Source organism: Heterocephalus glaber, unplaced genomic scaffold (assembly GCF_053883595.1).
Source record: "Heterocephalus glaber isolate CG9 unplaced genomic scaffold, H.glaber_assembly_v1.0 deba00000331, whole genome shotgun sequence".
NCBI lineage: Eukaryota > Metazoa > Chordata > Mammalia > Rodentia > Bathyergidae > Heterocephalus > Heterocephalus glaber.
The window spans coordinates 60,702,991-60,722,137 of NW_028258142.1; the positions used below are offsets into that span (position 1 = coordinate 60,702,991).

Consider the following 19,147-nt stretch of genomic DNA (forward strand, 5'->3'; position numbering starts at 1 on the left):
CATCTGTCAGACGGATGCCCACAAATTATTTGCAGCTTGAAAGGAAAGGGGTGTTTGTGTCACAGGCGCCCAGTTCCCTCCTGATGGGAACCAGGGCTTCAACCACGCGGTCCCCACACCGCTGACGCACGTGCACGCTCACGGTTCGGAGAGCCGCAGGGCTCAGGTACGCGTCCCCGCCGCTCAGCGCACCAAGCCCGTGGTCGGGGGCACTTCCTCCTCTCGAGCTCCCGGCCCGAGGCTTCCGCTGGGGTGCCCTCGCCTGGCCCTCACACAGCAGGCAGAGGGGGCGCAAGGCCTCCCCCTCCTGATCTAGCTGAGCGCACGGACACCACGAGGGGGGACCTGAGGGGACCCCGGGCCCTGCAGGCTGGCAGCCGCCACTTCCTGGCCCGCCCTACAGGGGCAGAGGCCAGTCCCAGGTGCAGCCACGCCCTGCAGAGCTGGTCTTTCAGAACAAGCCCAAGAAGTCCCTCCGGTGACAGCAGATCAGAATGCTGATTTATGGAAATGGTCCCTCCGGGCTGGAGAACAGAGAAGATGGCCTGGCATCCCCTGATGGAAAGAGCCAAGCCCACTCGCTTTTATGCTTGTTTATTGTTGTAACATTTTGTTTCGAACATCAAACACTGCACCAGAACATGAGCCATTCATCTGAGGAAGTCTTTACCACAGCTAAGAAAACGGTACTGATGTTCACAATGAACTCGGACAACTATGAGTGACGCTGCTGCCTAATAATACTTCATCAGCTGAATGAAATTACTAACTGGAAAGAGTAGTTTCCCCTCTTTGCCTTCAAACCAAACCAAAAGTCAGTTTTGCCTGGAAAGAACTTATTTAACCAATTTTAAACCAGTTAGCTGAGGCCCCGCGTGCTCTCACCTGGAGAGCAGGGCGAGCTCCTCGGGGAAGGCGCAGGCACACGGTGGGGCCACGCTAACCATTCCAGGCAGCCCCAGACCTGCACCGGGCCCGCCCACCCAGTGCTGTCCTCCCTGTCAGGACCTCTGCCCGAGCTGTTCCTTCCCCTGGAAGCCGTGGGATGGGGCCAGCTCCATGGGACATCCCCCCCCCCCCGGCAGTGACTTCCGCCCACCTCCAGGACGGCACTGTGCCTGGAAGACAGCAGAGGTGACTCCCGGCTCGCCGTCTGAGGGTTGTGTGCAAATACACGGGAGGGGAGGGCATCTCTCTTTCACAGAAAGAACAAACGTCATTTGTACCAAATGGCAATGGTCTCCAGCACAGACGCAGTCCCCCACCGCACCGCAGCACTGGAGCAACTGGCGCTGGCGAGGAAGCCCCACGTGCGCAACAGCAGGGGCGGACATGGGGACAGGACACGTCCAGACCCAGGCAGGACCGGAGGGAGAAGCGCTTGCGGAGGAGGGGGGGCAAGCACCCAGGCAAACTCCACACAGGCACCGCGGAGGCAGGGGACAGCTTGAGCTCGGGCCTCTGCTGTCCTTCCCGAGCCCAGGTGCGCCACTCCCACCCGTGGTGGGTGGCCAAGAGGGCACGGGCACTTGTGCCAAGGGAACTGCTCCCTGAGGCCCGGGACCCGCCCCCGGAGCGGGGCTTTGGAGGGACGCAGCTCCCGACCTGAAGGGCCACCGGCCTCCCCCACAGGGACCTCACTTTCCTGTGGCCTCCAGGGCAGGACCAGCCCCGGGCTGTCGGGGTCCCGAGCGCCCCTCTAGCCATCACCTCCCCACCGAGCTGCACACCCGACACGAGCTGTCGCAGCCAGGCCACGTGAACTGCAGTGACACGCAGGGCCCTATGTCCCTGTGTCCCTCACAGGCTCCAGGTGACCCCGAGTGCAGGACCGGGGCCACCTTGCTTCCTGACAAGCCCGAGGCACAGATCAGAAATCCTGTCCCCAAGCCACACCTGAGGGCCCCTGAGCCAGGACCCAGCGGAGGGGAAGGACAGAGGCCGCTCCTCCCGGCCCGGGACCCAGCAGCTGCCTCTCCAGGGCTGACCAGCCCCTCAGTCTCCGCAGACGCTGGCGCAGAGGTCTGTCCCAGCAGTTGGGGAGGCCCTCACCGCGGGGCAGCAAGGAGAAGCCAGAGGCTGCGGGCCCGGGCCCAGGCCCAGGCGGGGAGGAGCTGCCCTGCCAGCGCAGGGCCCGTGGAGCTCAGGGACAGTGCCAAAGGTGGTGCCAGCCTGCTGCACCGCAGCCACTTCCGAGGGGCCGTGGGGACGCAGGCGCCCACACACCTGGTGTGCCGAGGCTCCCGGCAAGCTCAGTTCCGCAGCCCAGGGTCGGCGAAGCCTCCTGCCTCCTCTGGGCAAAGAGTGGCCTGGGAGGGAGCAGGGCAGGGGCCGGGCCAGCGTCCCCAGGCACCGCGCAGCCGGGACTCAGGCCAGGGCGTCCAGGTCCGCAGCGGGGATGGGGTCCCTCCAGTAGCAGAAGGAGCTGAACTCGGGGCACGGGAAGGCGGAGTTCTGCTCCTTGCTGAGCAGCGGGAACACATGCTCCACCAGCTCGCTGAGCCTGTGGTACCTGGGCGCGGGACAGGTGAGGACAGGTGGTCATATCTGCCCCCCGCAGCAGCCGCTCCGGACCAGCCACACCCAGGGTGACCAGACCACCCACCGCCGGCACTTACGATGATTTGTTCCCCTTGGTCCTCTCCTGGATCAGCTCCCCCTTGGGGTTCACGGTGAAGATCCTGCAGTCGGGGACTCCGACCTGTGTATAAGCGTAGACGTCCTACAGAGAGACCGGAAGTGAGAGGCAGAGAAGCCACAGAGAGGGGACACACGAGGCTTGGGCGAGTGCAGCTCTGTGCGGTGCCTGGCTGCAGGACCAAGGGCCGGGGATGGGGGAAGGGCTCCCGCCTGGTCCCGGGCTCCAAGGACAGCCTAGGACCTGGGCGGAGCGGGCTATGATCCTGCTCACCCGAGCCCAGCCTGGGAAGTGCAGAGACCCTGTCTCAAAATGGAAAATAACAAAAAGGGCTGGGGGTACAGCTCAGGGCAAAGGCTCTGAGTTCAGTCCTCACTACCATAAAACAAACCAAAAACCCAGGGGAAAAGCTGCTGGAGGAAACGGAATCGAAGACAGCGCCCTGTGTCTGCAGCTGGGGGCAGATCTGACCTACAGGAGCCCCCAACAGCTCGGTGACAGCCTCTGCTGTGTGGAGCCCAGCACCCCGCCAGGCCCGGATGCTCACGTTGGGCCGGTTTCCAAAGGCAGCATAGAAGGGCTGCTTGGCCGGGGCAAACAGGTTCTTGATGTCATTCAGACACTCGATTTTGAACTTCTCTGGTTTCTTTTCTATCACTTCCCTAAGAAGACATCACCGAAGTCAACATGTTAGCTTTCCTGTGAGGTTCTGGAGAACGGCGTCCCCCTGCAGCCCGGGGGACCCCACCGCCTGGCCGCCCTGGTAGGGGACCCCTGAGCCTGAGGGAGGGAGAAGGACGACCTGTGGAAGGCGGAGAACAGGCTGCTGGGCGACAGCATGAGGGGGCCCCGTGGCAGGATGGTGCCCTTGTCGTTGACCCAGTGCAGGTAGCCGCGGGTCATGTCAGCCATGCCGATGGCGCGGGCCGAGCAGTACAGGAACTTGTAGCCGTTCCTGGAGAGAGGGAAACGCGTGCTGTCCGCCCACCTGCCCTGGCTGAGGCAAACAAACGTGGGCCCTGAGCTCCAGGGGCAGCCGGCTGGGGTCACAGATGATACTCTCCACGGAAACAGCACGGGGCCGGACCGTGTCGTACACAGCACCCAATCGGGTCCCCAGGACGGGGCGTCCGCCTGGTCTGAGTGCGGCCTTCACAGCTAACACGCCGTGCTCAGCAAACAACAGGCCGCCCTTGACAAGCGAGCAGATGGCCGTGAAGAAAGTTTAGGACGGAGCAGTTGCCCGGCGCCGACCCCTTGGGCCCACAATCACCTGAAGTCAAATGCCCCACTCCAGCCTTGGGGGTTGTGGCCCTGCTCGGGCCCCACAGAAACGCAGCTTCTCTCGCGGCCAGTCTCGGCCCTGACCGACCGCACGAAGGCAGCGCATGCAGCCCTCCTCCGCGGGCCCAGCTGCAGGGACAGCACCGCAGAGGTAGCAAAGCGCCCCGGGAGCCCTCACCCAGCTGTGGCCGCCCCACCTACTCAGAGACAGGATCTCAATGTACCCCAGAAATAAACCACAACTGAGCATCGGCTCTCCTTAGACCCGAGTCCTGGCTGTGACCAAGGCCACGGGAGCAGGTGGTGTCTCGAGCCACAGGCAGCCTGAGGGCGAGCAGGTACACAGGTGGAGCGTGGGGACCCGGTTGCAACCCACGGCACCCGGCCAACGCCACCGGCCCGCGTCCCGACCCCAGTGCGCCTCGTGCGGGCCGGCACCTACTCGTTGATGGAGTGGTACAGCTTTGCGATGCCCTGGTGCGTCCAGTCTTTACCCAGCTGCGGAAGAATCTGGCCCAAAGCGTCAGACCTGCGGAGGGGAGGTCAGGTGGGAGGCTTGAAGCCCAGCGTCTCTGGGTGTGGACACTGGCTCCCACGCCCCTGACAGCGTCTGAGGGGTCTCACTCACCACCAGAGACGGCTCCCGGCCAGCGGCCCTCCCCTCCCATCTGCACAGCCTGTTCGGTTTTACTGCCACACTCTGGAGGCCAAACGCCTCCCGCTTTCCAACCCAAGCCCTCCTGACGCCCATGTGCACACACACGCACGCAGGGAGGCTCCACCCTCTCCCGCCCAATGACCACGGCCTGGGCAGGCAGCCACGCCCCTTGGCCTCGCCTACTTGGTGATGGTCCCGTCGATGTCAGAAATGACGATCTTGTCGTTCCAGTCCCACAGGTAAATGGTCCCCGCGCAGCGGCATGTGCCTTGGTACTGGGTTGTGATACTGAACACGATGTCATTGGGGCCATCGTGCAGCTGCAGTTTTGCCTTTTAAGGAAAGTGCAAGAACAAAGACAGGCATGTGAAAACCTGCAGTTTGGCGCAGATTTAAACAGCGTCTCAGGATCCTCACGGCATGCGGCCAGGCCTGGCTCCAGTGCTCACTGGTCAGGCCAAGGAAGCCGCTACCTGTGCAGGGCCAGGGGCTTCCTGGGGCTACTGTGACCCTGCCCAATACCACCAGCCTGCCCTGCCCTCACATTGGGACCCCTGCCCTGACCAGCACCCCGCTGGCCAAGCCCATCCTAACGTGAACATAATGTACATGGGCCGGGCCGGGCCAGGGCAGGACGTGAACAGGACGCCTCTCTTCAGCTGCTAGGTCCTGAGGCGGGAGGTCAGGCGGGGACCCGGGACTCACGATCTGGTCCGAGGAGAGCCGCAGTGACTTCTTATACGACGGGGTGCTGCCATGGCTGGGGGCCTCCTCGGCCAGGGGCTCCAAGGCCATCGACTCCTCGAGCTCCTGGGAGCCGTCGTCACTCGACGTATCGTCCTCGGTCAGCCTGGCAAACATCAGAGCTGTCACGAGGAGAGCTTTGCATGGAGCTCAGGGGATGCAGGCCCCGTCCCCTTGTACTGGCCAGAGCTGCTTCCTCTGCCAGGCTCCACACACACAACTCCTATGCCTGGATGTGAGCACTCACTGCCGAGGCCACCTCTGCCCTGCCCCACAGGGCGCTGCAGTGTTTTGTGCCACGCTGGTGAATGCTATCAGCAAGGGTATGAATGCTTCCAAAGGCAGACACTGCTTTTTAAAAAGCTGGTGAGAAATACTTCACATGGCCCCTCACAGGCGAGGCTGAGCAGCACGAAGATAAACTCCCGGGCTAGAGAGCCTGCGCTGAGAGCTGGGGCGGGGAGAAAACAGGACCAGGGACAGAAACTGGGACAGCATGAGCTGAGGTGCTGTCGCCACTCAGCATCTGAGGGAGACAACAGGAACCTGAGCAGCCCGAGTCGTTCTCGTGCCTCCCTTCCCTGGGGACAGTGCTCTGGACACGCCTGGGACTCAGTGCCGCGTACCCAGCACTGACCCACACCCTGAGACGGGCATGGGATCCACAGGCAAGGAAGCCTGGATTCACTCCTCCACGGAGGGCCATCAAATGCCACGTCTGTCTAAGGACAGAGGTGTTTCTGACTAAAATTAAACCAACCACTACTGCGACAGCCGGCGGAGCAGCTGTGCCGAGCGAGCAGAGGGGTAGGGCCCACCTGGCACCAGCGGGCTCCAGGGCGCTCACGGGCAGGGTGCTGACTGGAGCCACCTCCAACTTCCCCTCCTTGGCCTCTGGCGGCTGAAAGAGAAGGACAATGGCAGCCTGCAAGCCCTGCCCACCGGGCCTCAGGAAAGAAAGACCTAGGCTCACACTTGGGGCTTGGGGGGCGCAGATGTCCTCCACTGGAGCACGGGCAGAACTGAGACAGTCACTGCTGCTGCACAACAGCCATCCCCACAGCCAGAAGCAAAGTCACAGATGCACACGACGGCCCAGGCTCTGTCCCCACAGACACAAAGTGGGGTGCACGGCCCCTACCCAGGCAGCCCAGCCCCGGCGAGAGGGGCCACGTGAGTGTCTCCCTCAGAAGGGGTGACCGTGGCCGTCTCCCGCAGGAAAAAGCACAGCTGCGAGCCCGAGCGAGGGCTCGGCAAGAGGTTTGCAGTACACGAAGGAGTCACCATTCTTAGTTGGTGGGCCCGGCTGCCTCGGCCTGTTACCTGCTTGGTCATGCTTTCCCGCTTCCGCCAAAACCACCAGCGCCCAGACTTCTTTGGCATCTTGTCCTTGACCCAGGACTCCACGGTGGCCTGGAAACCATCAACGCGGTCAGCCTGGAGTCTGCCACCCGCCTGGCCGCAGGACAGCGCCCCTCCCAGTGCCTCAGCAGGGGCAGCACCAGCAGGGGCCGGGTCCTGCGGGCGGTGGGCGGCTCCCAGGGCACAGATACTGACCGGCTGGAGGACACCCTGTTGCCCAGATTAGAAAGAAACCTCAGGGCTCTGCCTAAGGGGCCTCAGCCACGGTTCGACCCACACCGACGTCGCCTTCTCCCCACGGCGAGGAGAAAAAAGCTTCACCTCATTCTCTACTGAACTGACTTCCTGTAAACCCTCCGACGCTGTCCTCCCCAGGGCCTCTCGCAGCCTACAAAAGTGCTCTACCATCCAGCTGCACCCCAGCCCCAAATCTCTGAATGTTTATTGATAATTTTAATTTTAATTCTTTAGTACCGGGGATCGAACTTGGGATCTTGTGCTTGCGAGGCAGGTGTCTGAACGTTTATATTTTGTAAAAATAACAGAAACTGGCGGCCTAGCTAACTTCCTAGATTGTGAGCCCAAAGTACCTTAACAGCCACATACAGCAACCTGGATGTTTTATCCTGAACACTAAGCTCAGGGCAGCTCCGAGCAGCACAAGTGCCCAGCAGGAACCTACCCGGTGCATTCACACTTCCGAGGGGCTCCCGGGGATGCTCACCTTTGGCAGACTCTTCTGGAAAACCTGTAGGCTGAGGATCATGGGAGCAGCCAATGCCCAGTTATAGTAACTGTGAGAAATGAAAATTGTACAAAATCATTACACAGAGCTGGAGAGAGACGGGGAGTAGGCAGGGTGGGGGAGTAGGAGAAAGAGAAATGGCATCTCCAACTGCTCATTCTCTTACACAAAAGTATGATCGACTATATTTCTCTCACATGAAAATCACTGCTACAACCCCAACTTCTGAGCAGAGAAGCAGAGAGACCCACAGAGTGGAGCAGCACTTCAGTGCCTCATTAAAAATAAAGTTGAGAGGGCCAGGGATTTAGCTCAGTGGTTCTGCCGCCTGCCTCGCAAGCACAAGGGCCTGAGTTTGATCCCTGGTACCACAAAAAAAAAAAAAGAAAAAAAAGAAAAAAAAAAGTTGAGACTCCACCTTAAGTCTTGGCCTAGAGGCTCACTGTGGCAGACGACAAATTTTATAGCAGAAAAAGTGTGACAGTTAAACACACACAGCACTTTGGGCCGGTGATGTAGCTCAGTGATTTCGCCACCTGCTACACAAGCACAAGGACCCAAGTTTGATCCCTGGTACCAAAAAAAAAACAACACAGCACTTTAAAAACTACAGGAGTGTCAAGCAATGAGCAAAGCAGGAGTACTTACCGGTTATAAATCCGTATGACGAGGTTAGGGTTGTCTATAAGTCCAGGGTTTTCCGCAAACTCTTGATAGGTAATGATATGCTCCATGAATTTTTCTGCAATTCAAACAATTACAATCAATTTGGTTAGAGATCTCATAAATTCCTATAAGAGAGCATTACAACATTCTGCCCTATAAGAATTGTAGGCTAAAATAAGTCCTTTCAAAAAAACTAACCTTAATCAAAGGCAAAATGTCAGATTTCTTTTTTTTAGGATAAAAAGAAAACCTTTTTTACCTTTTTATTCTTCCCCCAGTTAAAAAAACCAACCAACAGGACCAGGGATTTAGCTCAGTGGTTCCACCGCCTGCCTCTCAAGTGCAAGGTCCTGAGTTCGAGCCCCGGTACCAAAAATACCAAAAACAAAAAACCAAGCAACCTAAACAATAGGACAAAGGGACATGCCAGAGACTTTAGGAAAATACATTACAGATGTGGCTGGAGAGAGGATGACAGACACATCATACACTGTGACTCATGAAAATTAAGCTTCATTCTTATCAGCAGGGACATGTCACTGACAGGGAATACTTATGGGGCTGCACAGCGTGAAGTGCATGCTACGCTAGAAAAAACGTTCAAGACTTACAATTGCTCGGAGAAAGATTCAAACCAGAAGTGGGGCCCGTCAGACCCACCCCGGTTCCCGTGTGTCCCCTGACCCTAAACCTGTACATCCGGGCTGACACAGCGGTTTCCCACATGGCGAAGTCTGCTAGGTAACTGCATAGATTCTTTTTTTTTTTTTTTGGTATCGGGGATTGAACTTGGGTCCTTGCGCTTGCATAGCAGGTGACGAAACCACTGAGCTAAACCCCCGGCCCAACTGCATACATTCTTTACATTTACCTGCTATTTCTATCTTCTTTCAGAGGAAACTCTACCAAACTAAGTTACTAATATTTAAAACACAAAAGTCAATTTTGTATTTTATTCAAACTTTGTATTTTCCATCCTCGCCTAGAAATTTTTAAACTGAGGGTTTGGGAGGATTCTAAAAAGACCGTGGCCGATTTAATTTTGTTCCTAGAAGGAACTGGTGGCCACAATACACCATTAATTTCTATAAGATATAAAGCAAAGAAACGGAATAAAGAGACGAGAAGAGAGGCGTAATTAGCATGTGGAGACGCCACAAAGGAGGAAGGAGGAAGGAGGAAGGAGGAAGGAGGAAAGAGGGCAGGGCCCGGCCCGCAGACGGGGCTGCTGGGAACATCGGCCATTGCTGAACGAGAGGATGGTAAAGTTTAGGCGACATCCAGAGGGTGCGGGCCCATTCCCACCAGGGATGTCGTGACACTTGCACGAGACCCCGCAGCCACAGGCCGGTCCTCACCGTGCACAGGCTGCTCCGAGGCGGAGCCGGAAGGCCGCCCGCCTACCTTTGGAAATCTCCCCGTTGTCGCTGAGGCCTCCGCAGAGGGACAGGGTGACGTCGGGCAGGTCCATGGCAGAGTCCGAGAGGCACTCGGTACCGCTGTCCGCGGCCGCGCTGCCCACCGACTGCGGGGACTGGGAGCCGGACAGCGTGTCGGACTCGGGCCACTGCCTAGAGCCGGGGTCTGCATCACTGCCAGACAGAGGGGAAAAGCTCTGTGACCTCGCAACTTCTGACTGTCCTGGTGGGAGCAGGCGACAGCGTCTCCCTGAAAGGAAGGGGCCGAGGAGGCCCTGTGTTTCCCAGTGTGCAGAATCTCAGGACAGGCGACCTCAGAGATGCCGGGAAGGAGCTGTGACAAGGGCAGGCGTCACTGAGTCACCTCAGTCATCATACCGCAAACCACCATTCAATCCTGGCTTTCAGGAGTTTAGCTCCAGGAGCAAGAGGTGTAAGCATTTATTTACATTTCCACGACGAAAATGACAGGTGGTAAGAAAAAGCTGATGACTGGAAATCGGACCCAGCCCCTCGGAAAGCGACAGTTTACACACTCCCTGCAGGAAAGTACTAGTCCCTGGCTGCGTCTCAAGTCATCTATTCCCTCTACACACACAGACAGTCAGGCCCAGGCAAGAAGGGTCCTCTGGGAGCGACAGCCATTAGGAAAGGGAGAGCAGGAGGGACCGAAGCAAAGCAAACTGTCCTTGCGGCAGGAGGGCTCGAACTAAGGTTGCAGCTCTGCAGCACTGCTATTTTTCTAGATATGCCACAGAGTCAGGTTCCGGAAGGTGAGCATAAACCTGTCTTTGTTTTTTTTGAGACAGGCTCTTGGTAGTTCAGGCTGGACTTGAACTCACTACGTAGCCCCAGCTGGCCTCGATCTCCTGCGTCAGCCTCCCAAGGGCTAGGATTACAGGTGTGCGCCACCAACGCCTTGCAAGAAAGAGAGCATTTTATTTTTCCTATTTATTTTTATTTTTCCTATTACAAAAACCTTACTGTTTAAGGTTTCTCACCTTAAAATACCCCACTGCTTCAAAGGATGTAATCTATTATGAGGCAAGTTCAGGCCAGGGATTTAGCTCAGTGGTGCGGCCGCCTGCCTCTCAAGTGTAAGGTCCCGAGTTCGATCCCCGGTACCAAAAAAAAAAAATTAGTCTATTATGAGGCAAATTCAAGGTACATAGCTAGGAAGGAATTGTAAGAAGCTCCCCAAAACATGTTAAAAACTGAAATATGGTCCTGTCAATCCCATCTCTCTATTGTGAGTGAAAAATGAAATATGTTTTTCCATATTTCATTTGGAATCTTTGAGTGCATGGCTCAGTCAAGTCATCCCTTCTGTGGAGAACGTAAGCTGAGTAATTTCTCAGCCATAGAAAAACATCCCGAAGTCCCCGTGAGGCTGAACTGAGCTTGGGAGGACAGGACGGCTCCTCAGATGCGCTCGGGGTCCAAGTGAGTCACCCTGAGGGAGGGTCCCGAGGGACAGGCAGGGCGGCCTTGTGACCTGGCAGGGGTGGGTGGCCAGGACGGGCCTCACACTCCAGGCCTGGGTCTCAGCCAGGGGAGCACTCTTGGGACGGCACTGTTAAACAAGGACGGATCTCAAAGCACGGAACATGGACAAGAGATGCTATGGGCTTTTCAAAACACGTTCAGCCTGCAGGATGAACATAAAGGCTGCTGATGTGAAGCCGCACTGGTCACGAGGCGTAAGTGTGGTCGCTGTTCCCTCATCACGGCTGCAGAGGGGCTCCCGGCCCCGCACCCCACTCCCCAGGACACAGGGACACGCTACCTCTTGGGGAAGTAGAGGGCAGCCACCTCGGGCTCCAGCCCCTTCAAGTCATCCAGGTAGATGTCATCGGGCCCCTGGTGCTGGCTTCTCTTGTGGACACCTGCATGTTTTAGGGGACACGTGAGGTGTCAGAACGTATACTCCGCAGGAAAACACAGGTTTGTAAAGAAAGGAGGTGGCTGTGACCGGACCAAGTTGTATTTTTAAGGCATCGCCTGAGCTTTCAGTGTCTCTTCACTATCCAGCACTGAGCCACGGGTGAGGCTGCGGAGCCGAGCCAGTGCCCCTGCCCTCGCTGCCCTGTGCAGAGCCCCGGCCCGCACAGACGCACTCTGGGGCGTGAGGGACGCGTGTGTGCACAGTGTGCACGGGCCTCGGAAATGTCACACTTCCGCAACTCGCTTTCGGAGGACTGAAAATGCACAGGCGGGGAGGGGCGGTGCACAAGGCCTCCGGGCCCCACGGCAGAGGCACTGGCAAGGACGCTGGGAAGCTCCGGGTATTGGTGCTGCGGCAGCTCCCGCCACACGTCGGGCAGCACAGACCTGCCCGTGGTGCTGGGGTGAACAGCACCCCTTACCTCAGTCCTACACAAGTGTGCATGTGTGCAGCACTCCCCACTCAACAGTGACGACAGGCGTCTGTGTGGATTCACTGATCCACCCGGCTCCACCCAGGTCTACCCAGAGCACACAACGGGGCTGCCTAGCACTACACTTTCAGGACACATCCCTGCCATCATGTGAAGCAGAGTTGGGTGTGCAGAGACGTCCCTGACAGAAATCTGGGGGAGCAGGCTGAGAGCAAGGGAGCCATGGTGCCCTCTCCCTCAGCTGCTGCACCACGTTGAGGCAGGGCTCGTGTTCCCCAGACTAACACAGAGCGGCCCCAGCAGACACGGCTCTCCCCGGGCTCTGCGTGCACATGTCTCACCGGACACAGTGCGATGCCCAGGGCTGGGGAGCCCGCCTCCAGGAGCACCGCCCGGGCCAGGCCGCGTGGTCCAGCCTGGGTCAGAGTGCACCTCTGTCCTGGCTCTGCCTGCACCAATGGCGCAGCAGTTTCCCCTTGCTGAGCAGGAAGAGCTTCTCACTTGTTAAACATGTGGCCCAAACAAGAGGCGCTGTGTCCGGGGCGGTGGCCTCGAACCACGTGTGTCTAGGGCAGCACAGCGGCACAGAAGGCTCACTGCAGCCTGCGGGCCCACCGCAGCCCGGCCAGCGCTCTCTGAAGCACCCGCCCAGGTGGACTCGGCCTCCGCACTGAACACAGCTGCTACAAAGCCCTCGTGGCGCTGAGCCCACCCTCGGGTCCACGGCTGCTCTTGAAGTGGCGTCACGAGGCGGCGGGGACACAGCAGAGCCCTGGCCCTCCGACCCACGGTCAGGTTACCTCTCCTCCGGGACGGCGAGTCCGCCTTGGCCGCCGAGGGCCGGGGCTCGGGGGGCTCGGCTGGGGGCTCCGGGCCTGCGGTCTCCTCGTTCCTCAGTGCACACGGGGCCCTGGGCGTGGGCCTCACGATGGCCAGCACTGGGCCCTCCTCGGCCTCGCCGCGCAGCAGGCTGTCCTCGCTCGGGATGACCCGGAAGTGAGTGTTTTCAGACGGGGTGATGGTGGCCATCCGAGGGTGATGGTCGGCCCTTTCTCTTTTGCTGACCTAGGATAGGAGAGCTATTTAAGACCAAACTGATTTAAAAGGTATTTGCTATCTAATTCTTGATTCATATATATATTTTTTGGTATGAGGATTGAACTCACGACCTTGCGCTTTTGAGACAGGCGTGGTGCCACTGAGCTAAATCCCTGGCCCTTTAATTCTTTACATAACACCTATAGTACATATATTTTTGAGACAAGTCTTGCCATGTGGCCAGGCTGGCCTTCAACTCGTGGTGATCCTCCTGCCTGACCATCCTAAGCACTGCGATTACAGGTGTGTGCCACCACGCCTGGCTTCTCTTTATTTATAACTTAACATATTTATTAAACATATTGTTTTGTGTGAAACAGTTCATAATTAAAATGTGGCAGAATAACTGCAATTTGGTCAGTATCATGTTTATGAAAGAGTTACATTTACTTCTTTTTGGTACTGGGAATTGAACTTGGGTCCTTGTGCTTGCAAGACAGGCAGTGGAACCACTGAGCTAAATCCCTGGCCTGACATTTACTTTTTTGGTTTGTTTTTTGAGACTGAGTCTTGAGGCTGCCCTGAAATTTGCCATCCTCCTGCGTCAGCCTTTGAGCACTGGGGTCACAGCTGTGCTGCACGGTGCAGAAGATTGCGTGGAAGAGGACAGTTTCAGATACTCAGAGGCAAAGGACGTTCATTTGGAGGGAGAAGACTCACAGCGTGTACCGAGTAAAAACAACTGTGCTTGACTACCTTGCAGCGTCCAGGCACAACCACAAACATGAGCAAAGTCTATATTTAAAAAACTAAGTTCAACAGTAGATCTAGATGTCTTTCTCAAGATACATATCTTTTCAGTTTCTTCAGTATGAGCTGGCAAAAAAGCTTTTTAAGTCAATTTTCTATGCAAAATATCAGTGTTGAAATTTTATTTTCCATTAAGTGCCTTAAAAATGTCCTTACACAGTATTCCTTCCCTTGCAAAATAGGAGTGGACAGGTTGTGAATCATGGTGACTTATGGCCACACGAGGGCGCTACTATCACCCTGTTCTGCAGATGGCCCAGCACTGCCCTACCTTGGTGGACTCCGGAAAGCCGCCCCACGTCCACTCCATGTGCGACTCTGACCGCAGCAGGCTCTCGGAGGGCTTCACTTCCAGCTCCGAATCGCTCTTAGGACACACTGCCTGGGGGTAGGCACTGGAACCCAGCAACAAAGACAGGGACAGCTTCAGTACGGGAAGGTCTGGATCCCATCCACCTGAGCCCACAGATGAGGCGTACGCGTTCTCCTAAAGGGAACCTCAGTTACCCCTTCCCCCCAAACACTGGACATCCGTGATTCCACTCGCTTCTCAAAGGAGAGCAGTGAGAACGGTAGTTGTGTAGGAAGGGAAATGCACATTAGCACCTGACACATGAAGACAGGGTGAAGAGTAAACAGTGAGACCACAAGCCTTTCCACTCGTGACCACTGCACAGCTGACACTGGAGAACAAATGGCCAGAATTCAGAGACAGAGGGCGGCAGATTCTACCCAGATCTATAGCTCCCCAGCACTGTTAGGGTCAGTCGGGTCAAGTGGAGAATGAGATTAGAGGAAATACCACTCCTGTGGGATACCAGAGCAGCGAGCACACACTCCCTTCTCCCTTAGGGAAACAAGAACTTCCAAAGATGCATACTTCTCTAGCGGGGACCAATCTCCATCAGATAAGGGGTAGTGATCCCCAGAACGGAAGAGCAAAGGTTCCTTATATTCTTCTTCCTTCAAGGAAGCACTTGAAGGTCCTCTGTGAAAGGAAAAGACAGAAATGATGACATAATGTTAGTTTTAAGATGCACCCAAATCTACTGACAAGCTGTCTAAACACTAAGAATGAAGATGATTCATTCCCCACATGATTCCTAACTCCTCCTTTCCAAAGGGGGATTCACCAGTGACAGCCAGCAAAACCGCTGCCATGGAACAGACAGAGGGATAAAAAGGGCCAGAGTCCTTGTTACATCCCTTAGGGTTACAGACAAAGCCTTACAGTCAGTGTTTTTCACTCCGTTCCTACAAACCTAAGCTTGACTGTCAACTCAACTGGCTTGGGAGCCACATGGGGATCAGTAAAGCACACTTCCAGTGTGTCTAGGAGGGCCATGGAGGTGTGCCCTTGGGGACTCTATCTGGCCCCTGGCCCTTCCTCTCTGGCACTGCTTCCTAGATGCCATGAACCGAGCAGCTTTGCTCTAGCCTTCTACCATGAAGCTGTGCCTTAGAGAACGCCATCCATGGACTGAATCCTCTGAAACCATGAGCTAAATCAAACCTTTCCTCCTTTAAACTGTCAGATATTGTGTCCCAGTGAGAAATGGAGGCATAGCTACGTCTGTACCTGACCATGTGGTTTAGAAGCCTTAAGAAACAGGTTATAAGGCGAGTTTGGGAAGCTTTGGAGATGTGGGCTAGTAAGTAGAGACTGAAGGGAGATTCTGGTCAAAGCTCAAAAAACCACAACGCTAGGGCCGGGGATTTAGCTCAGTGGTTTCTCCACCTGCTGCGCAAGCGCAAGGACCCGAGTTCAATCCCCAGTACCAAAAAAAAAAAAAAAAAGAAAAGAAAAGACCACAATGCTGACAGGAATGCAGATAGTAAAGGCCAGGCTCAGGAAGTTTCAGTTGGGAGCAAGGACTTCATTGGTAACTGGACCACACTCATGTGTGTTTTACTCTGGCAAAAAATTTGTCTACGTATTGCTTATGTCTAGAAACTGTGGAAGTCTGAGATTAAGGAAAGCAGATAAATTGATCTGATAGAATTTCCAGGCAGCTCAGTGTTTGCTATGGCATGGGTAATGCTGGTTGCTTTAAAAACAAAGAAGCAGATTTATAGTGAGAACAGGGGGTAAAAAGCAGAGCAGCAAAATGGAAAAAAATTTGGGCCCCAAGGGAACTATGTATAAGTTGGGGCCAATGGAGGTGTAGCTCCTGAAGAGATGACTGCCATTAAAAGAAACCAAGTGATTTCTACAGGGACAAGAAGAAAGATGCCTTGAGATGTTCTCAACAATCAGCAAGATCCCATCCATCACAGGCTCAAGGGTGCAAAAGTCTACACCTTCCACTGGAGAAGGTGCCCTGCTCGGAAAGCTCTTCCTAGGGAATCAGCTCCCTGGCACTCATTGTGTTGTGCCCAGCCATTCACACACATGGAGGCTGCTGTGGCCGTGGTCCAGGGGCCTGGCTACTGCTTCCTCTGACAACAGACTCAGCTCCATCCATGTGGTGCCAATTTTACCAGCATGCAGAACGCAAGAGTTGTAGGGTCATGGAGGCCTCCACTGAGATTTCAAAGGAATGCATGGGAGGCCAGGCAAGGAGCAGCTGAAGATGTGCTGGAGACCCCCCAAAAATCAGAGATGCCAGGAATATAGACTGAGGAAAGCTGCAGGCCCTGAGTGAAGCCAGCCCATGAGGCTTGCAACTACAAGACCACAGGGGTGGGGGCACTGCAGCCCCCTGAAACTCATCCCTCACCACCATGTGCCCCACATACTAGATATGGAGCTACAGGACTTAGTGTTTGCCCTGCTGGGTTCTGGTCTTATGCTAGTCCTATTCCATCCCCCTATTCCTCCCTTTCAGAATGGGGATGTTTCCCTGTGCCACTGTACACTAGGACTGAGTAACTTGTTTTTTATTTTTACAGAGGTTCACAGCTACGAGTCTGCTGTGAGTCTCAGAAGAAGTTTGATGAGGACTTTTAAGAAATGCTAGAACTGCTGAAACTTTGGGGAAGGGATGTTCCTGCAGTAATATCCCATCTTAGATACTGGGCAATCGAGGATCCTGAGATGTTTAGTAAGTTGCCCGAAGTCAAAAAGCTAGTGCACTGTGGGCCTAGTTTTCACTTATAGTTGGAAATTTATCACTTGTCACATCTACTTCAGAGTTGAGGTAAGATTTATGTGGTGCAACATGTTGAAATTTCTTAGAAGAATAAAGTACCAAATTCTATAAGTGTAGGAGCTTCGTATAGAACAATGTTCTGATGCAGTAGATACAAAATGTAAAGTGAGAACATCTGCAGAGGACAGTAATACTGATGATGCCCAAAGCAGGCTGTGAAGCGTTAACCCCACCCAAAATTCCACTCCCACAACTAAAACCTCCTGACTAGAAGGACACTGTTCCAATTACAACCATGTATTTGTCTATTCTGTTCTTAACTCCAGAATGCTTTGCCTTGTCCTTCCTGAGCCTTGCTTACATTAATTTCTACAGAAACTGCATGTAGCCCTGCCCTGGCACGTAGCTCGCCTTTACCCCAATTGATTGCCAATAAAAGTCAGTGCCTGGACTGGCCGGGCCTTTGTTGGCACTGGTTATCCTAGCACCCCGCTTTCTCGCCTAGTTGTCTTTTAGTTATTTCTCAGGCCTGCGTCGTTTACTGGGTGGGATACTGGAACCTAACTGCGGGGGTCTCTGGTAAACATTCATGTACTTGGTTTGCTCCAATAAGGATAGAAGCCAGTTTATATTTTTAGTATTATTTTCCTGCCTTTGTTTCTTTTTTTTTTTTTGGTACCAGGGATTGAACTCAGGTCCTTGCGCTTGTGCAGCAGGCGATGAAACCACTGAGCTAAATCCCCGGCCCTGCATTTTTAAATTTAAGGTTTTCCTAATTCTAATCTTTCTTCCAGAGGACTACTCTGAGAAACTTATTCAAGGGGAAAAAATAACAAAGGAAAATCAAACGGTAAACTTCCCTCTGCAGAGGGGAGTCAGGAGGTGAAGTGGCACACACCTGTACCCTGCACTGTAACCGAGGTGGGAGGGCCATGAGTTCGAGGAAGGCCTGGACGATACAGAGGAACCTTGCCTCAGAAAGCAAAAGGGCAAAGCCCTGCCCTTCCTGAACGTACTCCACAACAGTACAAGAGGCCACGCCGAGTTCAGCAAAACAAATGGGATTGAGTAAAATGCTGAAAGGCCGAGCTCCGGTACCTGAGCTCACAGGCCCAGGAAGCCGCGGCCTGGCTGCTTCCGGGCTCGAGCTGATGGACCCCGGCTAAGTGCAGGCTCACTGCGGTGAGGAAACGTTTCCATACCGAGGCTCCTTTCAGTCTACAGTTCTTTATTTCAATAGCATTTCTCAAGAGCTGAGAAGCACTCTCAAAATGGCAACGCATTGAGAAGAGGAGCAGCAAGGAGGTCCTGACAGCGCACCTTAGACTGAGGACAGGACCCGAGAGTCAGAGCAGGTGAGGCCCCGCTGTGCAGATGTGCGAGGTGGGCAGCCCCAGCAGAGAGGGAGTGCACGTCTGGTCAGGGCTGCGGCCTCCCGGGGTCCCCTGGCCTGGCTCCTCATGCGGCCGACAGCCGCCCAATCCAAATGCCGCAGTGGCTGCCTATGCTCTGACCTGCACCCTAAGATCTGTGCACACCCATGTGTAAATTATGCTCCACATTCTCCCAAGTGGGAGAGAATCAACAGGAAGCAAGACAACGGCCTGCACTGTGTATGTGGGGTGAATTACGGTGCTAACTGAGCAGGCTTGAAACTCCTTGACTGGCAGCAAGAGGTAAGCGGGACCGCTGTGCACTATGACCGAGGATCGCAGACTCACTGCATGCTCAGTGCTCATCAGCAACTGGGGCCCTGCACTGGCTGGAGTTTCCCTGGGGCTCACAGTGAGTCTGCATCTGGACCCTCTCTGCAGAAGCGGCTCCTCCCGACGGGCGGTGGGAGGCTGCTGTGTGGGCGGCGAAGGGGGCAGGGCAGGGGACCCCCGCCCACAGGGCTCCAGGAGCCAGCTGCCGACCACGGCCGGGCCTGGGCCGGCCTGATAAGCAGCACCACTGCTGCACTCAGAATCTAGCAGGCTCAGGCGCTTACGTCACCACGAGCCTGGGCGCTGTGACTGGGCACATTCTGCTGTCCTTTGTCTTAAAAGTCCTCATTTCTGTTGGCTGTGTAATTAAGCACATTTTTAAAAGCAAATTTCAGACAGAGTTCCTCCAGGTGACACCATCTACAAGGCAGCCCGCTGCACTCCTGGAGCCGTCCCAGGCCCCGCTGACTGTGTCGGAACAGGGACAGGGCTGTGACTCAGGGAGCCAGGAGCTGGCTCGGGACATCTCGGGCCCTGTTCCCAGCCGGTGACAGATTTAGGCAACACAGCCTTCTCTATGGCTCCCAAAGGCCCGGCAGGCACTGATA

General features: G+C 55.5%; 1 protein-coding gene across 9 annotated transcripts in view; it reads right to left on the reverse strand.

The window, feature by feature from the left end:
* The window catches only part of Lpin2 (lipin 2), a 68,433-nt gene that overhangs the window by 3,579 nt on the left and 45,707 nt on the right, over positions 1–19,147 (reverse strand). For 6 of the 9 annotated variants that reach the window (XM_087194362.1, XM_087194363.1, XM_087194352.1 and 3 more), the window contains 16 exons: positions 14,622–14,729; positions 14,013–14,136; positions 12,694–12,958; positions 11,302–11,401; positions 9,502–9,689; positions 8,080–8,173; positions 7,411–7,480; positions 6,648–6,737; positions 6,143–6,225; positions 5,286–5,430; positions 4,764–4,912; positions 4,365–4,451; positions 3,441–3,635; positions 3,186–3,300; positions 2,619–2,722; positions 579–2,512 (listed from right to left, as the gene is read on the reverse strand). In XM_087194362.1, coding sequence (XP_087050488.1) covers positions 2,368–2,512; positions 2,619–2,722; positions 3,186–3,300; positions 3,441–3,635; positions 4,365–4,451; positions 4,764–4,912; positions 5,286–5,430; positions 6,143–6,225; positions 6,648–6,737; positions 7,411–7,480; positions 8,080–8,173; positions 9,502–9,689; positions 11,302–11,401; positions 12,694–12,958; positions 14,013–14,136; positions 14,622–14,729 — 2,062 coding nt within the window. In that variant the 3' untranslated portion in view covers positions 579–2,367. Of the gene's footprint in view, positions 1–578; positions 2,513–2,618; positions 2,723–3,185; positions 3,301–3,440; positions 3,636–4,364; positions 4,452–4,763; positions 4,913–5,285; positions 5,431–6,142; positions 6,226–6,647; positions 6,738–7,410; positions 7,481–8,079; positions 8,174–9,501; positions 9,690–11,301; positions 11,402–12,693; positions 12,959–14,012; positions 14,137–14,621; positions 14,730–19,147 lie in introns of those variants that run through there. The other 3 variants (XM_087194353.1, XM_087194351.1, XR_015444523.1) reach the window with 2 other exon arrangements.